The 26,404-nt window shown below is 46.8% G+C and overlaps 1 protein-coding gene across 2 annotated transcripts in view; it reads left to right on the top strand.

The window, feature by feature from the left end:
* TNFRSF11B (TNF receptor superfamily member 11b) overlaps window positions 1–26,054 on the top strand; it is a 70,545-nt gene extending 44,491 nt beyond the window's left edge. For both annotated transcript variants that reach the window (XM_029063873.1, XM_029063874.2), the window contains exons 2-5: window positions 9,282–9,651; window positions 18,048–18,239; window positions 20,172–20,396; window positions 24,750–26,054. In XM_029063873.1, the coding sequence (XP_028919706.1) occupies window positions 9,282–9,651; window positions 18,048–18,239; window positions 20,172–20,396; window positions 24,750–25,138 (1,176 nt within the window). In that variant the 3' untranslated portion in view covers window positions 25,139–26,054. The remainder of the gene's footprint in view (window positions 1–9,281; window positions 9,652–18,047; window positions 18,240–20,171; window positions 20,397–24,749) is intronic.
* The last annotated feature ends 350 nt before the right edge of the window (window positions 26,055–26,404 follow it).

Below are 26,404 nucleotides of genomic sequence, written 5' to 3'. Positions count from 1 at the left end.
ATCGTGAAATACGGAAATAGTCCTAGTTGAATCCCTTTCGTCTCCTGTCTCTTTAGGGGGACTCAGTTTGGGGAAGCAGGAAAAGTGTTTTATCCCTGTTTGGTTAAAATTGCTTGAGACCACTCTCTTTAGATTAAAGCTCTTGGTCGAAGGGCATTTCAGAGAGTTATAAGTGGGGCCTAGAGGAGAAGCGGCGTGGCCTAGTGGGTAGAGCAGGGGCCTGTGAATCGGAAGGATCCTGGGTCCTAATCTCGGCTCTGCCACTCTTTGGTTGTGTGACCTTGGGCGAGTCACTTCACTTCTCTGTGCCTCAGTTACCTCGTCTGTCAAAGGGGGCTTAATACTGTGAGCCCCATGTGGGATACGGATTGTGGTCCAACTTGATTAACCCGTATCCACCCACTGCTTAGTACAATGCCTAGCACTAAGTGTTTAACAAATAACTGTAGATACAAGATAACTGGATCAGAGTTTCTAGAATTGGCTTCCCTAAACACTAAGACTCCATCAGAAATCTGAAAGCCACGGGATTGACCATCATTCAGGAGGAGCCAATTTACAGTCTATTCATTAAGTGTGATTCATTCAGATGGATTCCCGGTCTTACCCTTTTATTGCTTCTATAATGGAAAGTCCAGGTAATATTTAGGGCACCTCTGGACAGGACAGACACTACGGACTACTCGACTAGTAAGTAACATCTGTGCCAGATATGCTCAGAACTGTTTTGGGTAATGCAATACAGTAATAATAATGTTGGTATTTGTTAAGCACTTATTATATGCAGAGCACTGTTCTAAGCGCTGGGGGAGATACGGGGTCATCGGGTCGTCCCTCGTGAGGCTCACAGTTAATCCCCATTTTACAGATGAGGTAACTGAGGCACAGAGAAGTGAAGTGACTTGCCCACAGTCACACAGCTGACAAGCGGCAGAGCCGGGAGTCGAACCCATGACCTATGACTCCGAAGCCCAGGCTCTTTCCACTGAGCCACGCTGCTTCTAGTATTAGTAGAAGTAGTGTAATAGCATTTTTTAAGCAGTTAATATGTGCAGAACACTGCATTAAGTGCTGGGAAAGAATACACAGGTGGGTTTTAGGCTTTGGCCCTTTCCCTCAGAGGGATCATAATGTAATAATATAATCGAGAGGCTACTGAGAGTGTTTTGTTTTATTCTGTTAGACTTAAGCTCCTTGAGGGCAGGGATTGTGTCAACCATCTCTCTTGTATTGTAGTCCCCCAAGCATTTAGTACAGTGCTGTGCACAAAGAAAGAGAAGCAGCGTGGCTCACTGGAAAGAGCACGGGCTTTGGAGTCAGAGGTCATGGGTTCGAACCCCGGCTCTACCACTTGTCAGCTGTGTGACTTTGGGCAAGTCACTTAACTTCTCGGTGCCTCAGTTACCTCATCTGTAAAATGGGGATGAAGACTGTGAGCCCCACGTGGGACAACCTGATTCCCCTGTGTCTACCCCAGCGCTTAGAACAGTGCTCGGCACATAATAAGCGCTTAACAAATACCAACATTATTAAAGAAAGAGCTCAAAAAATACCATTGATTGGTATCTCCTTATATGTCTAAGACAACATAAAGGCACGGATGGATACACAAATTAAAAACAAAAATGCGTGGGGTTCTGTGGCTAGAAAAGCACAATTTCAGGCTTCTTCAGTCCACAGTCTCAACCGTTGGCCACACTGACTGCTACCGCGTAAGAAGCAGCGTGGCTTAGCGGTAAGAGCATGGGCTTGGGAGTCAGAGGTCGCGGGTTCTAATCCTGACTCCACCACTCGTCAGCTGTGTGACCTTGGGCAAGTCACTTAACTTCTCTCTGCCTCAGGGGTCTCATCTGTAAAATGGGGATGAAGACTGTGAGCCCCATGTGGGACAACCTGATTACTTTGTATCTACCCCAGTGCTTAGAACAGTGCATGGCACATAGTAAGCGCTTAACCAGAACCAACATTATTATTGGCAGCCGCCACAGTCTTCCCAAGGTTTTGAGGAGGCGGTGCCAATCAATCAGTCAATCATTTTTATTGAGGGCTTAATGTGTGCACAGTACTATATTAAGCCCTTGGGAGAGTACAGTCTAACAGACACATTCCCTGTCCACAGTGAGTTTACATAATGAGTGTAATACATTTACAATGAGTGCACAATTAGAGAAGCAGCGTGGTTCAGTGGAAAGAGCACGGGCTTTGGAGTCAGAGGTCATGAGTTCGAATCCCAGCCCTGCCACTTGTCAGCTGTGTGACTGTGGGCAAGTCATTTCACTTCTCTGTGCCTCAGTTACCTTATCTGGAAAATGGGGATTAAGACTGTGAGCCCCACGTGGGACAACCTGATTCCCCTGTGTCTACCCCAGCGCTTAGAACAGTGCTCGGCACATAGTAAGCGCTTAACAAATACTAACATTATTATTATTATTTACGGTCTGGGGGGGGCGGGGGGGGTTGCAGCTGCTTTCTCTGCCCAGACATGGTGGTGTGAGGTAGGAGGCTCCAGTGATTTGGAAGAGAGCTGGGGAGGGATCCCCGGAGGCAGTAACTTAAACCTTCGTGATCAGTGCAAACGGGCTCACAGTTCACTCATCCATTAGAAGTGGTCTTAGGGGTGTGGGAGAGAGAAAGCAAGAGAGAGAGAGATATCAGGTGTTTTGACCCATGAACCCCACCCCACAATGCCAAGGATGCTCTAACTCATTCAGTACAAACCAACCCACCGCTAGAGATGGAGAGTAGTTTAGGATCTCTCTTAGGAGAGCATCACAATAGTAATAATAATAATTATTGTATTTGTTAAATGCTTACTATGCACCAAGCGCTGTTCTAAAGTACACGGTTATCAGGTTGGACACAGTCTCTGTCCCACCTGGGGCTCACAATCTTAATCCCCATTTTAGAGCTGAGATAACTGAGACACCGAGAAGTGAAATGACTTGCCCAAGGCCACACAGCAGACAAGTGGTAGAGCGGGGATTAGAATCCATATACTCTTACTCCCAAGCCCGCGCTCTTGCCACGAGGCCATGCTGCTTCCTATGTGAGAGAGTCACTACATTTACTGTATGGGTGATCTGTCAATCAATCAATCAATCGTATTGAGTGCTTACTGTGTTCAGAGCTCTGCACTAGATGCTTGAAAGAATTTTCTGCCCACAAGGTGCTTACATGACTTGATGCCCTGAAATTGGGCTGTTGTTGGTTTCTATGAGATTTAATACTGAGCCAGAACTCTTACCCGATCTGATCTTCATCAGCCACTATATACCCTCCCTACTCCCCTTTCTGTCTTAGGAGACAAGTTGTCACAGGTCCAAAGGCCTCTCCACAGCAGAGATGCTAGGGGAAGGGAAGAAATCAGAATCAGCATAACGCCAGGGCTGATGCTCAGCTTCTCGGTTTGGAAGTAAAATCCCGAGTGTCAAAGCCTTTCTTTGACCGGGGATCTGATGACTAAAATGAGGGACGGGGTGGGTGGACAAAAATTTTGGATCTGAAATTCCTGCGCAGGGTTGCAAACAAGTAGGAGCAATAGATGGAAGAGGAAGTAGGAGAAGAGAAAGAAAACAGGAGAAAACATATCCCTTCTCTTCTGAAGTGATTCAAGGGAACAGATTCGGGCACCCACAGTCAGCTAATTCTCCTCTAGACATTCTGAGCCATTTATACCGAATAATCTTCATGTGCATTTCAGAAGCTGGTTGTAAGTGTAATTGTTTGGACAAGATAGCAGCATGAAACATATGAAGAGATGATCTAAAAGTGGGGGCCCAAGATTTTGTATGTAGTTTATTTCTATGGTTGCCAATCCAGATAAGTGATTCATACAGAAAGCAGCATGATAGCAGTTGAAGGTGGAGGGACAGATAGATTCTGGGATGAAAGGCTCCCTTTCTGTGTCAATTATCTTTACCTTCCCCTTTTAGATTCACTGGTTCTTTTCCACAGAAAATCTATGTGGGTATCAAGACTAACCAGACAGAGAGACCCAAATATGCAATTTTACCCACATAACATTTTTCCTGTTTTTTGCCAAAGTAGGAAACTGGACTTGTGTATTTGATTTCCAATTTAAATTTAGCTACTATCCGAGTTGCTGCTATACTGAATTTTCCAGGATACTATTTAATGAATTCTTTCTAATTATCTTCTTTGAAATTGACTGCGATCATAATCACAATAGTAAATCCTTGTGTCTCCCTTATTTGAAATGCAGAATTTTTTTTTTTTTCCATTTTGGGATCCCTGGAAACTGCCGTTCCACTCCCAGTCCTCAGATGGCAATTAAATTCCCCAAAATGCTTAAGAGAAACCAGCTGAGTTATATAGGTCACATAATCCTTCATAGCCACAGTTATGGTGCAATAGTGATACCGTTTCTTTTGCTTAGGAACCCACTTTTTCTATTAGTTACCTAATGAAATTTTCCTAGTCCCTGCAAGCTGGGAAGGGGGCAATGAGTATCATGCCTACTAATGCAGTCACCGGGGTGCAATGGATGAGTAGAAAGAGGAGAGACTAGGATAGGGGAGGAGGGGAAGAGGCTGAGGATGGAATGGGGTGGGATGGAATGGGATAGGATGAGATGGAAGAGACTTACAAATCTCCTCTACCCTCCATCCACTTCTAACCCAGCCCTTTTGCCAGAACCAGACTGCCTGTGCCCACAGCCACTGCTCTTTGCCACCCCTCTCCCCTGGCACCTCTGGACTCCAACAGTCTGGTCTAAGCCGGGTGACAGTATATGGTGGTGACATGTAGTGGCGGCCAGTTGTTGGGTTGATGGTTGCAGGTGGAGGAGAGAACAGCTCCTCCTGCTCCTCCCTCCCCTCCTCCTCCTTTTCTCAGTGTCCCAGCCCACTCTCTGCCCAAAGTGGGATCCATTAAGGAGTTGGCCGTCAGACTTTGAAGACCAGAAACAGAACACCCCCCAACAAATTGGGATGGTTCTGCCTAAAGCAGAGAGTGACGATGGACACAGGGAGTCCAGGAAGGAGAAGGGATAGAAAGCCTAGGGAAGAGAAGAAGGAAGTTTGCCTGGAGAATCCAGAAGCTTCTGCCCAAATATCCACCCACTCCAGCAGCCCTGCCCAAGCCACTAACTCCGGCCTCCTACCCAACCTCCTGATCTTCCTGGTCCCTGAGGGCTGTGGGTCTTGGATGGTGAGGGGCAGAGGCTGCTGAGAGCTTGTGGAGTCAGTGGATGAGATCAAGGGATACGGGGGAGATACTCCTGGGAAGCTGGGAAGCTGACTGCAAATTTGCCTTCCAAGAGGAAGTGACAGTAAATCAGTCGTATTTATTGAGCGCTTACTGTGTGCAGAGCACTGTACTAAGTCCTTGGAAAGTTCAATTCAGCAACGGAGACAATCCCTGCCCACACCAGGCTTACAGTCTAAAGGGAGAAGACAGACATCAAAACAAGTAAACAGGCTTCAATATAAATAGAATTATATACACATAATAATAATAATAGTGTTGGTATTTGTTAAGCACTTACTATGTGCAGAGCACTGTTCTAAGCGCTGGGGGAGAGACAGGGTAATCAGATCGTCCCACGTGAGACTCAAAGTCTTCATCCCCATTTTACAGATGGAGGTAACTGTGAGGCCCTGAGAAGTGAAGTGACTTGCCCACAGTCACCCAGGTGACAAGTGGCAGAGCCGGGATTCGAACCCATGACCTCTGACTCCCAAGCCCGGGCTCTTTCCACTGAACCACGCTGCTTCCCTTGTTTTACACATCAAAACAAGTAAACAGGCTTTAATATAAATAAATGGAATTATAGGTATGTACAAGTGCCGTGGGGTAGGGAGAGAGGGTCAAACAAAGAGAGGGAATCGGGGCAGCGTGGAGGGGGGGAGCTGAGGAAAAGGGGGGCTTAGTCTGGGAAGACCTCTTGGAGGAGGTGAGCCTTCAGTAGGGCTTTGAAGGGGGGAAGTGTGATTGGTGGATCTGAGGCGGGGAGGGCATTCTAGGCCAGAGGTAGGACGTGGGCCGGGGTCGACGGCGGGACAGGCGAGAACGAGGCACAGTGAGAAGGTGAGCACCAGAGGAGCGGAGTGTGGGGCTGGGATGCAGAAAGAGAGAAGGGAGGTGAGGTAGGAGGGGGTATTCATTCATTCAATAGTATTTATTGAGCGCTTACTATGTGCAGAGCACTGTACTAAGCGTAAGGGTAAGGTGATGGAGATCTTTGAAGCCAAGAGTGAGGAGTTTTTGCTTCATGTGAAGGTTGATGAGCACTTGGGAGAGTATAACATAACAGAGTTAGTAGGCACATTCCCTGCCCGCAACAAGCTCACAGTGTAGAAGGGGAGATGGACATTCATATACATATCTAGACTTGTTACATTATTCTGTTGGACTTTCCCAAGCACTTACAGTGTCCTGCACACAGTAAGTTTTCAGTAAATATGAATGATTGATAAATTATGGCTATAAGACTGCTGTATGGTAGAGCTTTTCCTGGTGGCCTTTGGGCTCCTCTGCAAGAGACATTTTCCAAGCCAATGTCACTCCCTTCCTGGGTTCCTGGAAGCATTTTCAGAACATTTCACAGAATGCTGAGATTTATCAGGAGTACCAACACCCTCCCATTCCCCCACAGATCTCTTTCTGATCTCTCTCTGGAGAAATTTAGTGCCTTGCCAAGTTCTCTCAGTCAGTGTTACAGCCAAAAGCCAAATTCAGTCCAGTGCTTTGACCTAGCCAATAAATAAATAAACCATAATCCCCTGCATTTACACAGCACCATCCAAGCCCTTCCATCCACCATCCAAGCAATTTAAAGCCCTTTACAGGCATAAATCTTCCACAGAACCCAGTGTGTCTAGGGTTTTCTGGAGAGTAAAATGGCCAACTCGAGGGAAGCCGTATATCTTAGTGGAAAGAGCACAGGCTTGGGGGGCAGGGGGTGTGGGTTCTAATCCTGGCTCCGCCACTTGTCTGCTGTGTAATCTCGGGAAAGCCTCTTAACTTCTCTGTGCCTCAGTTACCTCATCTGCACAATGGGGATTAAGACTATGAGCCCCAACCCTATTTATTTTGTTAATGAAATGTACATCGCCTTGATTCTATTTAGTCGCCACTGTTTTTACGAGACGTTCTTCCCCTCGACTCTATTTATCGCCGTCGTTCTCGTCCGTCCGTCTCCCCCGATCAGACCGTGAGCCCGTCAAACGGCAGGGACCGTCTCTATCTGTTGCCGAATTGTTCATTCCAAGCGCTTAGTACAGTGCTCTGCACATAGTAAGCACTCAGTAAACACTATTGAATGAACAACCTGATTACCTTGTATCTACCCCAGAGCTTAGTACAGTGTTTGGCACATAATAAGTGCATAACAAACGCCATAATTATATTGTTTTTAATACTATCACTTTACCCAAGAAGCAGCGTGGCCTAGTGGGAGTCAGAAGACCTGGGTCCTAATACCAGCTCCAACACTTGTCTCCGGTGTGATCTTGCGATCGCATCCAACTTGTACCTATGCAAGCTCTTAGTGCAGTGCCTGGCACAAAGTAGGCGCTTAACAAATACCATTAAAAAAAATCGCAATGGAAATTCAGGGCGGAGGATAACCGGGCCTTGCATTTTCATATCAGTAGTCTCATTTTAGTCTCCGAATATTCCTGAGTGGTAGAGATAATTATCCCCATTTTACAGATGAAGAAACTGAGGCCAAGAGCAGTTAAGTGCCTGGCCGAAAGTCACCCAGCATGCCCAAGCTGGGACTACGATCCAGGTCGCCCGACTCGTAGCCCTGGGCTGTTTCCACTGGGAAACACCTATAAACCAGAATGTCACACTCGGTATAGTCAGCCTGCATTCGGTTTCCTGCCCCGAAGAGCCTCCCCAGGGGAGGATGAAGGTTTTATTTAGATTCGGTGCAGGGTCTCGGCAGAGAGGAAGGATACATAATTGGGAGCCAGGCTTCCAGCTGCACTGAGAAGCCTTTCACCCTCTGAGCAAGAGCTCATCAGATGACTGCCAAGTTGAGGACACAATGGAGCCACTATCAGACCCATTAGTAACAACAGCCACTTTCCATGAAACATCAGCTTCCCCTCCGCTCTGAGTCCTGTCTGAAACCTGCGGCGTGTTCCGTTGGGAGCGGAATTCCCTTTACTCTCATGGAAGTCCCTGAATATTTATGAAACGGGCCAAGATTAGCAATTTCTCCCCTGCATTGGAGACAGAGGGCCACTGCACCACTTTGGCACGCCTTCCCCCCTTTCAGTGGGTTTCAGTAAGGTTTCCAGAGGTCAGAAAAGGTCACCGAGGCAGTTACAGTGTCCTTTAGAATTTTGGAAAATGGAAGGAGTGTTTCTGGCCTCCGTCTGGCCCTAAGAGTAGTCAGTGTTTTCATTTGGTGGGATGGTGGGCGGGGGAGGGAAGGAAACTGTCACTGAAAGAACTACTTGAACGCTCTTCAGGTCAAAAGCGCATTTTCAGTTTTCGTTCTCGTTATTTATGCATTCAGTCGTATTTATTGAGCATTTACTGTTGCAGAGCAGGGTATTAAGCACTTGGGAGAGTATAATAGAACAATAAACAGACACACTAGCTATCCATATCGAGTTTACAGTCAGGGTGGTGGGGGAGAGAGAGAATTGTAAACATTCTCTTGGGCAGGTGGAATTGAACATCAGCAGGGAGGCAAACTCTTTCCCTTAATTCCCACAGTGAGAAGCAGAGAGGCCTAGTGGGTAGAGCACGGGCCAGGGGTCAGAAGTACCTGGGTTCTAATGCTGGCTCCACCCCTTGTTTGCTGTGTGACCTCGGGCAAGTCACTTAACTTCTCTGTGCCTCAGTGACCTCATCTGTGAAACGGGAATTAAGACTGAGAGACCCATATAGGACGGGACTGAGTCCAACCAGATTTGCTTGAATCCATTCATTCAGTCGTATTTATAAAGGATAGATAAAAGATAACCAGGTTCCAACCCATCCCGTTTAGAGAAATAGAAGCGTGGCTCAGTGGAAAGAGTCCGGGCTTGGGAGTCAGAGGTCATGGGTTCGAATCCCGCCCCTGCCACTTGGCAGCTGTGTGACTGCGGGCAAGTCACTTCACTTCTCTGCGCCTGTTACCTCATCTGTCAAATGGGGATTAAGACTGTGAGCCTCCCATGACGACACGATGACCCTGTATCTCCCCCAGCGCTTAGAACAGTGCTCTGCCCATAGTAAGCGCTTAACGAATACCAACATTATTATACATAAGCCTCGAGTCTCGGTCATTAACCAGTCGACATTTTATTTCCTCCTCCTAGTTTCTGGGCATCTCGGTTAAGTGGACCTTCCAGGAAATCTTCCCTCCAAAGTACCTTCATTACGACCCTGCAACGGCTCGTCAGCTGACGTGTAACCAGTGCCCTCCGGGGACTTTCGTGAAACGGCACTGTTCAGCCAGCAGACAGACCCTGTGTGCCCCTTGTCCGGAGAGCCACTACGCAGGCGAATGGCATTCTGACGAGGAGTGCCAGTATTGCAATACCGTCTGCAAAGAGCTCCAGTACGTGAGACAAGAATGTAACAGCACCCACAACCGCCTGTGCGAGTGCGTGAAAGGACGCTACCTTGACCTAGAGTTTTGTCTCCGCCACACCGTCTGTGCTCCTGGATTTGGGGCTGTCCGACCAGGTAGGTGTCCCCGACACACCGTTCGTCCTCTTGGGGAAAATCCAACCGGGTCTGTTTCTGTTGAGGAGTAAAGGTACGGAGCCCTAGAGGGATTAGGAAACAAACTTGTTCTGGTGACATTACAGGATAGTGAATTGTAAAGGTAACAACCTTCTCACTGTGCCTCTCTCGCATCTGTTTCACTTCTGACCCCTCCCCCAGGTCCTGCCTCTGGCCCGGAACGCCCTCCCTCCTCAAATCCGACAGGCAGTTACTCTCCCCACCTTCAAAGCCTTACTGAAGGCACATCTCCTCCAGGAGGCCTTCCCTAATTCCCCCTTCCTCTTCTCTCATTCCCTGACTAATCCCCCCTTCCTCTTCTCCCATTCCCTTCTCTGTCTCCCTGACTTAGTCCTTCTGTTCTTCCCCCGTCCCAGTCCCGCAGCACTTACGTACATATCTGGAATTTATTTTTTTGATATTAATATCTGCCTCCCCCCGCCCACCGCCAGACTCTAAGCTCGTGGTGGGGAGGGAACGTTTCTGTTTATAGTTATATCGCACTCTCCCAAGCGCCTAGTACAGTGCTTTGCACACAGTATGCAGATATGATTGGGTGAATGAAACCTAATGCCACTAGGACACCACAGTGGATCTTCACCCAAAGAACATTTTCTGGTTACATTTTGCGACTCGAATGCAACTCAGGGACCAAACTCAGATGCAGCCCGACCTGCTCTCTAATGAGAAGTTAGGTGGATGGCTCTTTTTAAAGGCATATTCTCTGGGATAATAATAATGTTGGTATTTGTTAAGCGCTTACTATGTGCAGAGCACTGTTCTAAGCGCTGGGGTGGACACAGGGGAATCAGGTCGTCCCACGTGGGGCTCACGGTCTTAATCCCCATTTTCCAGATGAGGTCACTGAGGCACAGAGACGTGAAGTGACTTGCCCACAGTCACACAGCTGACAAGTGGCGGAGCTGGGATTCGAACCCATGACCTCTGACTCCAAAGCCCGGGCTCTTTCCACTGATCCACGCTGCTTCTCTAATGCGCCGTTTGCACCGGATATTCTGCTTTTCATTTTGAAATGGGCCATTCCAGGCTGCAGTGCTTTTTGACAAACATCAAAATGGTTAATTGATACCAAGAGAGTCATTAAAATGATATTAATGAGGCGTTAGAGCTGTAACAATATGCAGCTGTAATTAATTATGTCAAAAGCAAAAACCATTTGGGAGACCAGATTTGATCATTAAAAACCGAAACCGGCTCTTCCTTTGGAACGGAAGCCAATAATGTGCTGGGTGTTGAGGGTGGATAAAAGCTGTGGTCACGGATCTTCAATGGCCCCATTCTTCATTTTAAACAAAACAATTTGTAAAGCCAAGAAGAAGTACTTCTTTAAAGAACAAAAACTTGCTCATTCCTGCAGAGAGAATGGTCCAGGTTCGGGCCAATATTTAATGGAGACTTGGAGAATTGGAAACTCACACTTCTGCCTCAGAGGACAATAATAAAGTCCTCATTGGTCCTCTGCATTAGTGGGTTTCTTCTTGTCTGCTGCATGACCTTGGGCAAGTCACTTTACTTCTCTAGGCCTCAGTTACCTCATCTATAAAATGGGGATCGAGACTGTGAGCCCCATGTGGGACAGGGGCTGTGACCCACCCGATTTGCTTGTATCCACCCCTGGCCCATAAGAAGTGCTTAACAAATAAAACAATTATTGTTATTATTATTCTGCAGAAGATAGTAACCCCACATACAGGGAGTTTTTAGTTTCAATTACTGTTATTTAGAAGTTCTACTGAAAGTATTTTCAGCATCACGGTTCCCATTCTAAGGAGTAGACAGCGTGGCTTAGTGGAAAGAGCACGGGCTTGGGAGTCAGAGGTCATGGGTTCGAATCCCGGATCTGCCACCTGTCATCTGTGTCTGTAGGCAAGTCACTTCACTTCTGTGCCTCAGTTCCCTCATCTGTAAAATGGGGTTTAAGATTGTGAGCCTCACTTGGGACAACCTGATTACCCTGCATCTACCCCAGCGCTTAGAACAGTGCTCTGCACATAGTAAGCGCTTAACAAATACCAACATTATTATTATTATTACCTCATCTGTAAAATGGGGATTAAGACTGTGAGCCCAACGTTGGACAACGGGATTATTTTGTATCTACCCTAGTGCTTAGAACTCAGGCCCAGGAGTCAGAGAACCTGAGTTCTAATTCTGACCCTGCCATTCATCTGCTGGGTGACCTTGGGTAAGTCACGACTTCTCTTTGCCTCAGTTCCTCATCCGCAAAATGGGGATTCAGTACCTGTTCTCCCATCTGTTTAGATTGTGAGCCCCAAGTGGAACTCACAGCAGCAGCATGGCGTAGTGGATAGAGCACGGGTCTGGGAGTCAGAAGATCTTGGGTTTGACTCCCCGCTCCACCACTTGCCTGCTGAATGACCTTGGGCAAGTCAGTTAACTTCTCTGTGCCTCAGCTCTCTCACCTTTAAAATAGGGATTAAGACCGTGAGCCTTACCTGAGAAAGGGACTGTGTCCAACCCATTTATCTTGTATCTACCCCTGTGCTTTGAACAGTTCCTGGTACATAGAAAGCAGTTAACAAATACCATTATTAATATATAATAATAACTTGTATCTATCCCAGTGCTTAGAACAGTGCTTGATACATAGCATATGCTTAGAAAATACCATTAAAAAAAGGCTAGGAAAAGACAGGTTAGGTTAGCACATTCTCACAAAACCTCTGTTGATGCATGCTGAGGCCAGACAGTGGTTTCTACGTGCTGCTGTCGGACCGTGGAAGTAGAATCCGTGGTTTTGCTTGAAGCTACCTCGGATACCGAGCGTTCCTGGAACTCCTTTATGATTCCTTGGTAGGTACGGGAGACCTGAAGGGCTGAGAGCGAGGTCACTGGTGGCTAAACTGGGCAAAAACAATTCAGATCACCCAACTCCCTCATGGCAGTTAAACCCCATAAACAGGTCAGGAGAAGCCCACGAAAAGCTTGGTGAAAAAATATCTTTCCATTCTATTAGAGTCACCCCAGACAGATTGGTGTTAAAAATTCAAATGAAAGACTTCTCGGATGGTACAGTGGACATTTTTTCCACAAAGTCAAGGAGCAGAGAGAAGAGTTAGCATCAAAAGAGTCTACAGTTCGGCTAGCAACCAGGCAGGCTGTTTCCCTCTCTTCAGCCTTCCTGAAAACACGGCTATCTACTCCTCTACCAGAAAGCATGTTCCCAGAAAAGCCAATTTCATGTTCCTCATTTACAAAGAAAAGAATCTAGCCTCCAGGTCTTCCGTGAACTTTCCTCTTCATCCGTACAATAGCTCTGTCTCCCCTCTGGACTGAGTTCGTTGTGGGCAGGGAACGGGTTAACCAACTCTGTTATATTATACAGTCCCAAGCACGTTACAGTGCTCTGATCCCTCAGTACGTAAGTAATCCCTCAATACATATGATTGATTGATTGAATTTCATCTCGGGTTGCAGACTGTGAAATGTGGGGTTCAACTTTCAAGATGATTCATTCCTGAAAGTGACGGTTAAACTTTATCCGACGCTTTATTATGTGGGTGCTTGCTTTTTTATGGTATTTGTTAAGCACTTAGTATGTGCTAGGCAGCTAGGCAGAGAAGCAGCGCGGCTCAGTGGAAAGATCACGGGCTTAGGAGTCAGAGGTCATGGGTTCTAATCCCCGCTCCGCCGCTTGTCAGCTGTGTGACTGTGGGCAAGTCACTTCACTTCTCGGGGCCTCAGTTCCCTCATCTGTAAAATGGGGATGAAGACCGTGAGCCCCACGTGGGACAACCTGATTACCCTGTATCTACCCCAGCGCTTAGAACAGTGCTCGGCACATAGTAAAGCGCTTAACAAATACCAACATTATTATTATTAGGCACTGTTCTAGTACTGTATTGGGATAGATACAAGTTAAGTTGGACACAGTCTGGGTTCACAGTCTCAATGCCCATTTTACAGATGAGGTAACTGAGGCCCAGAGAAGCGAAGTGACTTGCCCGAGGTCACACAGCGGGCGAGTGGCAGAGCCAGGATTAGAACCTATGTCCCTTTGACTTCCAGGTCTGTGCTCTATCTGCTAGGCCATGCCATGCTGCTTCTCTAATCTTTTCTGATTTTTATCCGGGTCAAGTGAGGAGTAGCCTTGCCGGAGGCTTCCTTTCCTTCTTGCTCATCTCTGGCCAGATCACTGCTCAGGATTCTTCAGCAGGCTGAGGGGAGAAGGTGTGGGTGGTGGTTGAGGAGGAGAAGGAAGGGAAGGGAAAAGGAGAGGAAGAGTGTGTTGATAGGAGTTGTTAAGGGCTTACTATGTGCCAGGCACTGTATTAAGTCCTGGGGTAGCTACAAGATATTCGTGGACACAGTCCCTGTCTCACCTAGGACTTAGAGTCTTAATACCCATTTTACAGATGAGGTCACAGAGAAGTAAAGTGATTTGCCCAAGGTCACACAGCAGACAAGTGGGGGAGCCGGGATAAGAACCCAGGTCCTTCTAATTCCCAGGTCTAGACTCTATCCACTAGACCAGGCTGCTTTCATTCATTCAATAGTATTTATTGAGCGCCTACTATGTGCAGAGCACTGTACTAAGCGCTTGGATGTACAAATCGGTAACGGATAGAGACAGTCCCTGCCCTTTGACGGGCTTTCGGACTAAGCGGTTGCTTTTCAAACGCAATTCAAATTAGTATATTTTATAAATTGCTTATTTCTATTAATGTCTCTCCCTCTAGACTGTAAGCTCGTTGTGGGCAGGGAACACGTCTATCAACTGTTATAATGTACTCTTCCAAGTGTTTAGTACAGTGCTCTGCAGCCAATAAGCTCTCAATATATACCACTGACTGACTGATTGATTGATCCCATATGATCAGGATCAACTCGAGTTCAAAAGAGAAGAGGGATGAATGCAATATGTGGCATTTATTTCTTATTATTTGACCTGACCTTCCTCTCCCCTCCATTTCAAGACCACTCTTAGAAAGAGACCCAAAGCAATAAATAGTTGCATTGTTTATTGTGCTTTTTTGTGCTGAACTTTTAATTTAAAAGTACTACAAATATACACTAGATGGAGGCATTTTCATATGTAAAATGCTTAAGAGCAAAACATAGTTACATTTTAGGAATTATACATTTTTAATCCTGTCTTCCTTTAAGTAGCTTGAGTCTTCCTATTAATTTTTGTCTCCAGATCTATCCAGTATTTTTTCACAATACAGTAAAATACCCAGGCAGTCATGATTCCTCCAAGTTTTCATAACTGTACTCTTTATAGTAACAGTTTCAGCAAATAGGATACATTGTATCGGTTTACGTTTACATGTAACTCAATGGCAGATTTCCATTTTTGAGGCTTCTGGAGTTTACTGCTGTTCCCAGCCCTGCATGGTAAATTACTTCCTGAGGTTAGTCCTTTTTTTTAGCTAATGGAGGTTTGTGCTTAAGCAAAGATGAAAGATACCAGAATCTGGTTAGAATGTAAAGTCGTGTAATTTGAATTATGTCCAGATCTAAGAATGGTGTTGGCAAATTTCCCAATTGCTACTAAAGTGAACACAAGTGCAGATAAAGGAGCAGACCCATTTAAGGTATGCAGCATGCCATGGTGATGTGAGCATAAAGGATCTACTAGTAATCATAATAATGATGGTGTTTGTTAAGCACTTCCTATGTGCCAAGCACTGTTCTAAGCGCTGGGGTATTCATTCAATAGTATTTGTTGAGTGCTTACTAAGTGCAGAACACTGTACAATTCGGCAACAGATAGAGACAATCCCTGCCCAATAACGAGCTCACAGTTTAAGCAGTAATAATAATGGTGGTATTTGTTAAGCGCTTACTATGTGCAAAGCACTGTTCTAAGCGCTGGGGGGATACAAGGTGATCAGGTTGTCCCACGAGGGGCTCACGGTTTTATTCATTCATTCATTCAATAGCATTTATTGAGCGCTTACTATGTGCAGAGCACTGTACTAAGCGCTTGGAATGAACAAGTCGGCAACAGATAGAGACGGTCCCTGCCGTTTGATGGGCTTACGGTCTAATCGGGGGAGACGGACGGACGAGAACGATGGCGATAAATAGAGTCGAGGGGAAGAACGTCTCGTGAAAACGATGGCGACTAAATAGAATCGAGGCGATGTACAATTCATTAACAAAATAAATAGGGTAATGGAAATATATACAGTTGAGCGGATGAGTGCAGTGCTGTGGGGATGGGAAAGGAGAGGTGGAGGAGCAGAGGGAAAAGGGAAAAAAGAGGGTTTAGCTGCGGAGAGGTGAAGGGGGGGTGGCAGAGGGAGTAGAGGGAGAAGAGGAGCTCTGTCTGGGAAGGCCTCTCGGAGGAGGTGAGTTTTAAGTAGGGTTTCGAAGAGGGGAAGAGAATCAGTTTGGCGGAGGTGAGGAGGGAGGGCGTTCCGGGACCGCGGGAGGACGCGGCCCGGGGGTCGACGGCGGGATAGACGAGACCGAGGGACGGCGAGGAGGTGGGCGGCGGAGGAGCGGAGCGTGCGGGGTGGGCGGTAGAAAGAGAGAAGGGAGGAGAGGTAGGAAGGGGCAAGGGGACGGAGAGCCTCGAAGCCTAGAGTGAGGAGTTTCTGTTTGGAGCGGAGGTCGATAGGCAACCCCTGGAGTTGTTTAAGAAGGGGAGTGACACTCCCAGATCGTTTCTGCGGGAAGATGAGCCGGGCGGCGGAGTGAAGAATAGACCGGAGCGGGGCGAGAGAGGAGGAAGGGAGGTCAGAGAGAAGGCTGACACGGTAGTCTAGCCGGGATATGACGAGAGCCCGTAGCGGTAAGGTAGCCGTCTGGGTGGAGAGGAAAGGGCGGATCTCGCCGATATCGTAGAGGTGAAACCGGCAGGTCTCGGTAACGGATAGGATGCGCGGGGTGAACGAGAGGGACGAGTCAAGGACGACACCGAGATCGCGGGCCCGAGAGACGGGAAGGATGGTCGTGCCATCCACGGTGATAGAGAAGTCTAGGAGAGGACTGGGTTCGGGAGGGAAGATGAGGAACTCAGTCTCGCTCACGTTGAGTTTTAGGCGGCGGGCCGACATCCAGGTGGAGACGTCCCGGAGGCGGGAGGAGATGCGAGCCCGAAGGGAGGGGGAGAGGACGGGGGCGGAGATGTAGATCTGCGTGGCATCTGCGTAGAGATGGTAGTCGAAGCCGTGAGAGCGGATGAGTTCACCGAGGGAGTGAGTGTAAATGGAGAACAGAAGAGGGCCGAGAACTGACCCTTGAGGAACTCCCACAGTTAAAGGATGGGAGGGGGAGGAGGCGCCGGCGAAGGAGACCGAGAATGACCGGCCGGAGAGGTAGGAGGAGAACCGGGAGAGGACGGAGTCCGTGAAGCCGAGGTGAGATAAGGTATGGAGGAGGAGGGGATGGTCGACGGTGTCAAAGGCAGCAGAGAGGTCAAGGAGGATCAGAATGGAGTAGGAGCCATCGGATCTGGCAAGAAGGAGGTCACGGGTGACCTTAGAGAGAGCAGTCTCGGTAGAGCGGAGGGGACGGAAGCCAGATTGGAGGGGGTCTAGGAGAGAATGGGAGTTAAGGAATTCTAAGCATCGATTAATCCCCATTTTACAGATGAGGTAACTGAGGCCCAGAGAACTTAAGTGTCTGGCCCAAAGTCACACAGCTGGCAAGCGGCGGAGCCGGGAATAGAACCCACGACCTCTGACTCTCAAGCCCGGGCTCTTTCCACTGAGCCACGCTGCTTCTGTGCTCTTTCCTGTAAGCCACGCTTACTATTATCACTATCAATCATATTTCTGGAGCGTTTATTCTGTGCAGAACATTCCACTAAGCTCTTGGGAGCGCGTGATGCAACAGAGTTTGTAGGCACGTTCCCAGTCCTGAGTGACTTACAGTTTAGAGGGGGAGGCAGACATTAATATAAATAACTATAGACTGTAAGTTCACTGTGGGCAGGGAATGTCTACCAAACTCTGTTATATTGTACTCTCCCAAGCGCTTATTACAATGCTCTTTTTTTAGAGTCTTTGTTAAGCTCTTACTATGTGCCAGGCACTGTTCTGAGCTCTGGGTAGATACAGAGTAATGAGGTTGAATACAGTTCAAGTCCCACATGGGGCTCACAGTCTTACTCCCCACTTTACAGATGAGGTGACTGAGGAACGGAGAAGTTAAATGACTTACCCAACGTCACACAGCAGACAAGTGGAGGAGCTGGGATTAGAACCCAGGTCCATGCTCTATCCACTAGGCCACACTGCTTCTCTAAATGCTCGGTACATTGTAAGTTCTCAATAAATACCATTGATGATGATGATAATGACATGACGACTTGAGCGTGTTTCAGTGAGATGTGTGTTAAATGGATTCCCCTCTTTCTGTAGGGACCCCAGAGAGCAATACCGTTTGCCAGAGATGTCCGGATGGATTTTTTTCCAACGAATCTTCGTCCCAAGCCCCATGTCGAAAGCATCGCAATTGCGCAGCGCTCGGTCTGCAGACGATATCGAGGGGAAATGCGAGCCACGACAGTGTGTGTGCTGGAGATGCAGAGCAAACCCTAAAATGCGGAATAGGTACTTGATGTTCCCAAACCGTATGCCAGATGGGGCTGCCAGACTGATTTTTGGAGAGCCGTTCACAGAAAACTCTTCTTCTTAGTTCCACTTCCATTTAGAGGCTCATCTTCTTACAGCTTCTGCCTGGTCTGCTTTCCTTCCTGTGACTCCCTCCTCAGTCCTCCTGGCTAATAAGGGCATATTCGCTTCCCTCTATCCCCATTACTTCAGGCATGAACTTCCTCTTCTTAGCCCCTTGAACGCCTTCCTCTCCACCATCATTTCAATGCCAGGATTGCAGCCCCTACATCATGGACTCCAACGTTCTCAATTGTCTTGTCCTCAGTTGGGCCAATAATTATAATAATTATAATTCTTCTTTTCTGTCTTCTCTTTCTTCTTCCATTCTTCTTCTCAATTCCTCTGTCTCAGGTTAGCCACCACGCTACACTCACTCCTTATTCTTTTCTCCCTCCTCCTCCTTCTCCTTGCCTAATCTCTGCGCCTTGGACTATGCAATAAATAGTCGCTCCATTTTCCAGATTCGATCACACCCCCAACTTTCAGTTCGCAGTTCAGAGCTCATCTCCTCGATATGCACAGGGTACTTTGAATCACACTTTTAAGCTTTTATGGGCTCCCATGTTACTTTTAAATGCTTTGTTAAGTGCTTTTAAAAGCACCTTGTAGTGGTATTTTTTAAGTGCTTACTGTGTGTCAAGTACTGTTCTAAACTCTGGGATAGATACAAGATAATCAGGTTGGGCACAGTCCCTGTCCACATGGGGCTAATAGTTTTACTCTCCATTTTACAGATGAGGTACCTGAGGCCCAGAGAAGTTAAGTGATTTGCCCAAAGTCCCTCGACAGACATGTGGCAGAGCCAGGATTAGAACTTTTCTAATGTTCTGACTACCAGGCCTGTGCTCTTTTCACTAGGCCACATTGCTTCTCTGGTATATTACTGTTCTCATTTTTGTCCTCATTACATCTCCGTCAGGGAAGGAAAGACAGGTATGATCACCCCCATTTCCAGATGAGGAAATTGAGATCAGATAAATTTAACTGACTTACCCAGGTCTTGTTAGCAGGTCAGTATGGCAAAGCTGAGATGAGATTCTGGGTCCTCCGACTGCCGGTTCCATGTTCTTTCCCCTACAGTCCATTGCCTTCTCCAAGAAGTCGTCTTAATTTAGGCCCTCTGACGCAATCAGACTATTGCCTCCGCCTCGGCATTTATCTGCATATCCTGTTCATGCCTCGTAAATAGTTAACTCTCTTGTTCAGTTTACCGGAGAGTGCCAGCTCCTTCAGGATTGAGACTTGTCCACGTTATGATTCCGTAAAGCGCCGATCCACATAGGCTCCCGATAAACATCCATTGACTGAGAGTTTTGAGAAATAATTTTTCTCCATCCAAAATCCCATCGCTGGAAGTAATGGTTGCTATTCTTCAACTTTAATATTTGAGTTATCAAAATACCCAGTGCTGTACAGGAAGAGACATCGTGGGTTAGTGGAAAGAGCGTGGGCCTGTGAGTCAGAGGACCTGGGTTCTAATCCCAGCTCTGCCACATGTCTGTCGTGGGACTTTGGGCAAATCACTTAACTTCTCTGTACCTCAGTTCCTTCATCTGTAAAATGAAAATTAAATCTTCCTTCCCACATTTTAGCCCCATGTGGGACGGGGACCGTGATCCAAGTCTTATCTACCCCAGAACTTAGAACAGTGCTTGACACAGAGTAAGTGCATAATAAGTTCCATTTTTTAAAAAAAAAACTAGCATGACAACCCCTCTCATCTCAGCTAAGAGCAAGCTGGGGAGTTTTGTTCAGCAGATCAGATTGGCTTTGGAAAACTGCCCAGCGGCTTCCTGAATCCCTGGGGTTTCCCAAGGCTCAGGCCTTTGGCTGGAATCGTCACCTACCTTTTTGTCCTGCTCTCCTCAGACGTCACCTTGTGTGAGGAGGCTTTCTTCAGATTTGCCGTCCCCACCAAGCTCACCCCCAACTGGCCGCAGGATCTGGTGGACAGCTTGCCCGGCACCGCGGTGGACGCCGAAGACATAGAGAGGATCAGACGGGGCCAGGGCTCTCAGGAGCAGACATTCCAGCTGCTGAAGTTGTGGAAGCTGGGAAACCAAGACCAGGACGTAGTCAAGAAGATCGAGCAAGGTACCCTGTTGGGAAGGGAGGGTTCTCGTGGACTTAAGAGGGAATCTAACAACTTGGAAGGCAAAGAGGTGCATTCCAGGTGGCGTGAAAATCACAAGAACAGCAGTTTTCTGGGCAAAAGATTGACCAGTCAATGGTATTTGAGTGCTTAGTATACGCAGAGCACTGTATTGAGAGTACAGCAGTCTCCCAAGTGCTTAGTACAGTGCTCTGCACACAGTAAGTGCTCACAGATGATGATAGAATTGGAAGTACAATTCTTGACCTCAAGGAGCTTACAGTCTAGAGAGGAAGACTGAAAGAGCCATTTCAGTGATGAAGAGGGTACATCCCTGCTCTTCTAGTGGTCAAGGTGGGAGAGGACAAACAACATGCAACAAGTACAGTCTCACTTCTACAGAAAAACTAGGCAGTACAGAAGTGGAGGCGGTGTCTGCCTCCCCTTCTAGACTGTAAGCTCCTTGTGGGTAGGGAATGTGTCTGCTAACTCTGTTACATGTACTCTCCCAAGCACTTAGTACAGCGCTGTGCGCACAAGCGCTCAGTAAATATGACTGATTGATTTTTCGAACAGAGGACCAGTCCTTGGGGAGAGGGGTTCCACATCAGATGAGCATAAGATACTTCCTGTCAGAGTGACTTCCTCTCTGGCTTCTGCCTTTTGGGGTTCGTTTTCCTTCCCCTCTTTTCCGCACTTAGATGTTGCACCCCACACCACAACTTTTCCCTTTGATTTCTATTTTGCAAATGTTTATTTTTATAACAGCTCTCACTGCTACTGCTGCTGATACCTGGACCCCTTTTAATAATAATGATAATAATGATGGCATTTTTTAAGCACTTACTATGAGTTAAGCACTGTTCAAAGTGCTGGGATAGATACAAACTGACCCACATGGAGCTTTTAATAATAATAATTGTGGTCGCCCTCCTTTACAGGATTTACCTTTCTGTTTTTTTAATAGTGTTTGTTATTATGTAGTGCTCAGAGTCTTATTCATTCAATCATATTTATTGAAGGCTTACTGTGTGCATAGCACTGTAGTAAGCGCTTGGAAAATATAATTTGGCAAGAGATAGAGACAGCAACGGGCTCACAGTCTAGAAGCGGGAGACAGACAACAAAAGAAATAGACAGGCATCAATAAGCATCAAAACAGATAAATAGAATTATAGGTATATACACATCATTAATAAAGTAAATAGAATGATAAATATGTACAAATATGCACAAGTGCAGTGGGGCGGGGAAGGGGGCAGGGCAGAGGGAGAGAGTCGGGGTGATGGGGAGGGGAGGAGGAGCAGAGAAAATGGGGGGCTCAGTCTGGGAAGGCCTCCTGGAGGAGGTGAGCTCTCAGTAGGGCTTTGAAAGGGGGAAGAGAGCTCCATTTTACAGATGAGGTAATTGAGGTACAGAGAAGTGACTTGCCCAAGATAATACTGTAGACAAGTGGCGGACAACCCAGGTCCTCTGCCACCCGGGCCCATGCTCTTTCCCCTAGGCCATGCTGCCTCTCATTCTATCGGACAGTGAGATTTTTGCTTTGTGTTTCATTGAACCTGCTCACTGTACTTCATTCTCACCTTTCTCGCTGCCCACCCCTTGCCCACATCCTTTTTCTGGACTGGAACCCCCTCCCCCTCCATAAGCAGCGTGGCTCAGTGAAAAGAGCCCGGGCTTGGGAGTCAGAGGTCATGGGTTCTAATCCCCGCTCCGCCACTTAGCGGTGTGACTTTGGGCAAGTCACTTAACTTCTCTGGGCCTCAGTTACCTCATCTGTAAAATGGGGATGAAGACTGAGCCCCACTTGGGTCAACCTGATCACCTTGTGTCCCCCCCCCCAGTGCTTAGAACAGTGCTTTGGACATAGTAAGCGCTTAACAAATGCCATTATTATTATATGACAGACCATCGTTCTCCCTACATTTAAAGTCTTATTAAAATCACATCTGCTCCAAAAGCCCTTCCCCGACTAAGCCCTCATTTCCTATATTTGCCCTCCTTTCTGTGTCGCCAACCCACTTGGGTGGTTACCACTTAAGGACGCCACTCACCTTTCCCCTAGCCCCACAGCCCTTGTGTACGTATTCTTCTACTCTGCCACTTCCCTTCACGGTAATTCATTGTAATAAATGTCTCCCTCACTAGGTCCTTGTGGCAGGGATCGTGTTATACCAATTCTATTGTACCGTACTGTCCCAAACGCTTAGCGTAGTCTTCTGCACACAGTAAGCACTTAATAAACACCATTGATTGATGGATCGATCCCATCGGCCCTCCAGGGCATCAGTCAAACCAGAAGACGTTAAATGTGTTCAGTACGGCTTGAGAAGCAACCACAAGGTGCATCTCTTCTAGGATTCTCGTCAGGGTTCCTTTGGGAAGAACTGGGCTGCTATCGTTCTCGTCTGTCCGTCTCCCCCGATGAGACCGTAAGCCCGTCAAAGGGCAGGGACCGTCTCTATCTGTTACCGATTTGTCCATTCCAAGCGCCTAGTACAGTGCTCTGCACATAGTAAGCGCTCAGTAAATACTATTGAACTACAAGCTGCAATATGGTCTAGTGGAAAGAACATGGAGTCAGATGACCTGAGTTCTAATGCCGGCCCTATCATTGGCCTGCTGTATGAACTTGGGAAAGTCACTTCATTTCTCTGGGCTTCAGTTTCCTAATCCGTAAAATGGGGATTCAATACCTGTTCTCCCTCCTAATTGAGACAGGCAGTGTGTCCAACCTGATTATCTCGTATGTACCCTACACTTAGTTGAGGGCTTATTGTTTTTATTAATAATAATTATAATAATGTTGGCATTTGTTAAGCGCTTACTATGTGCAGAGCACTGTTCTAAGCGCTGGGGTAGACACAGGGGAATCAGGTTGTCCCATGTGAGGCTCGGGCTTAATCCCCATTTTACAGATGAGGTAACTGAGGCACAGAGATGTTAAGTGACTTGCCCAAGGTCACACAGCTGACAAGAATTATGATTATTATTGTGGTATTTGTAAAGTACTTACTATCTGCCAAGTCCTGTCCTAAGCACTGGGGTAGATAAAAGATAAACAGGTCCCACATCTTCCCATAGTCCAAGTAGAAGGGAGAACAGGTACTGAATCCTCTTTTGCAGATAAGGGAACTGAGGCACTCAGGAGCAAATTGATTTGCCCAAGGTCAACCATCAGGCAAGTGGTGGAGATGGAACTAGAACCCAGGTCCTCTGGTTCCCAGGCTTAGGCTTTTTGAACAAGGCCATGCCAATTCTCAAATGCTTGTAATATGGCTTGCACTTAACAAATATTTATATTATTATTATAGAAGCAGCATAGCCTACTGGAAAAATCATGGGCTGGATACTCAGAGACAGAGTGTTAGTTTCCTAACTTAATAATAATAATGGTGGTATTTGTTAAGCGCTTACTATGTGCCAAGCACTGTTCTAAGCGCTGGGGTAGATACAAGGTATTCAGGGTGGCCCACGTGGGGCTCACAGTCTTCATCCCCATTCTACAGATGAGGTAACTGAGGCACAGACAAGTTAACAGACTTGCCCAAAGTCACACAGCTGATAAGTGGCGGAGCCGGGATTAGAACTCATGACCTCTGACTCTCAAGCCCGGGCTCTTTCCACTAAGCCACGCTGCTGTCAATCTCACACCTCAAATACTTAAATTTGCAATAATTTAATCAATCACATGCACCCAGTAAATCAATCATATGCGCTCAATAAATACGATTGAATGAATGAATACTTACTGAGCACTTATTGTGTACAGAACACTGTATTAGCCGCTTGGGAGAGTACAGTGTAACAGAGTTGATAGACATTTTCCTTGCCCACAATAAACTGACAGTCTCGAGTAAGTCTAAATTCTGTAATTTAGAAAACAAACCTTCAGGTAAGAAAATCCAGTCCCCAGCCCACGAGTTGTTCTGCGTGTTTGAAATGAGAAACTAGAGATAGGGGTATTTTGGGCCAATGAGTTAGGCAAGGGAAAACAGGATCACCCCGGCCCGCGACGTTATCATCGAAAGGAATGAAATGGTTCAGGCAGGACTTAGCCTGTATCAAGGAGCCCCCTCTGTGTTGCGCTGGTCTAGGTGCCTGATAAATTCATCATTTATTCTGGTTTTCCCAAGCATTATATTCAGATAGGCTGACCCGTTACACCGAGATCTCTCTCTTTCCCAGTCCCGGGACAAAAGAAAGACCCTGGAAGCCGGAAAAGGGCAAGAGGAAAGGTTGTCTCGGAACCAAAGTGCAAAATAACCAGCCACTTTGAGCTGGTTCAACCAAACGTTCCCAAAGAATTTTCAATCACACCTATGTCCCGGGACGCTTTGATTTTTGCACAGATATTGACCGTTGTGAAAACACCGTGCTGAAACACATCGGACACCCCAATCTCACCTTCGATCAGCTCCTCGCCCTGATGGAAAGCTTACCGGGGAAAAAAGTCACCAGGGAAGACATTGAGAAAACTCTGACGTCCTGCAGTCCGGCCGAGCAGATCCTCAAGTTACTCAGCCTCTGGAGAATCAAAAACAAAGGTCAGGACACTCTGAAAGGCTTAATGCACGGACTGAAGCACTTGAAGAGGTATCACTTCCCGAAAGCGGTCATCCAGAGCCTGAGGAAAACAGTCAAGTTTCTCCACAGCTTCACGATGTACCGACTATACCAAAAATTGTTTTTGGAGTTGGTAAGGAGCCAGGTCCAATCCGTCAAAAGAAGCTGCCTGTAGCCGTACACGAGGGTTTCGTTGCCACCCTTGGGGCGGGGAGGGGGAGAGAGGCAGAAGGGGGGCAAATCCACCACCTATATAAGCTAGGCTCGGATGGTTGAATTAGGCACTTGGGGAGGAGCAGGCCGTTCGGGATGGTTCCATCTGGTCATTAATCTCTCACTGGGTAAAAACACGAGCACGTTTCAGAGTCCAACACACCCGAGATGACTCCATCTCTGGAAAGCGGCCAGATGTCTCCTGACTGTGGTCTTCCTCATTGCTACCAGCAGTAATTCAACTGGAATCATAATCATCACCTTAGACTCTAAGCGTTTTTACTCCAACGTAGAGGAGTGGCTCTAGGCTGGGAGAGATTCCAATGGTTAGCAGTAGTCGTCACGGTATTTATTGAGCGTTCCCTCTGCCAGAAACACAGTGCTAAGCGCTGGGGTAGATAGAAGATAATCAGATTAGACGTCGTCTCCGACCCACAGAGGGCTCAGAATCTAGGATTATTAGGGATTAGAAGGCCATTTTCAGTTAAAGCTACTAGATTATTGGGAACACTAATGCTGTATTTATATTCATTCAGATAGGTCTGTACATATTAATAAACGTAAATGGAAACTGTTAAGACTTAATTGTAGAAAGAAATTTATATTCTTGTTTGTTATTTTGAACCATGAAAGTGATAAATATATTTTAACGGGAACTGCCGTTTTTCCCCTCTATGGAATTTTTTTTTCCTTTAATGTAATTTTATCTGAATAAGCTGTAATTTTTTTTAGGAAATACATCATTATCGAGTTTATAAGGGGGAAAATGTGTGAAGTATAAATGATCTGAATATTAGATGCTCTGAAAAAGTGAATGTACCTTATTTAAAAGGCTTTATGCTCTTTATCCCCCGACCCATTAAATTCTTCAACTTGTTTCTCTTCGTTTCTTTGACTGAAAAAGCTGTTTCACTGGGCCTGTCCTTCCCTATCTGTCCTCTCCTATTCCTGGTTCACCACTTAGCATCAGTGGTATTTACTGAGCACTTTCTAAGAACTAAGTGTTGTAACGGTCAAAATACTGCCCTCTGGGAGGGTCTCAAATCCTTTACCAAGGAAAACAAGCCCCTGCCCGCCCTAGTGAAGGTGGGTGGAAAAAGTGTAGAAAGGCACACTTAATAATCATAATTGTGATATTTGTGAAGCGTTTACTATGTGAGAAGCAGCATGGCCTAAGGGAAAGAGTATGGGCCTAGGACTCAGAGGACTTGGGCTCCAATCCCAGCTC

The sequence above is a fragment of the Ornithorhynchus anatinus genome, chromosome 4, assembly GCF_004115215.2.
Source record: "Ornithorhynchus anatinus isolate Pmale09 chromosome 4, mOrnAna1.pri.v4, whole genome shotgun sequence".
Classification (NCBI taxonomy): domain Eukaryota; kingdom Metazoa; phylum Chordata; class Mammalia; order Monotremata; family Ornithorhynchidae; genus Ornithorhynchus; species Ornithorhynchus anatinus.
Note: the sequence above shows the minus strand (reverse complement) of the source record. Positions and strands in the feature narration are given on the sequence as shown.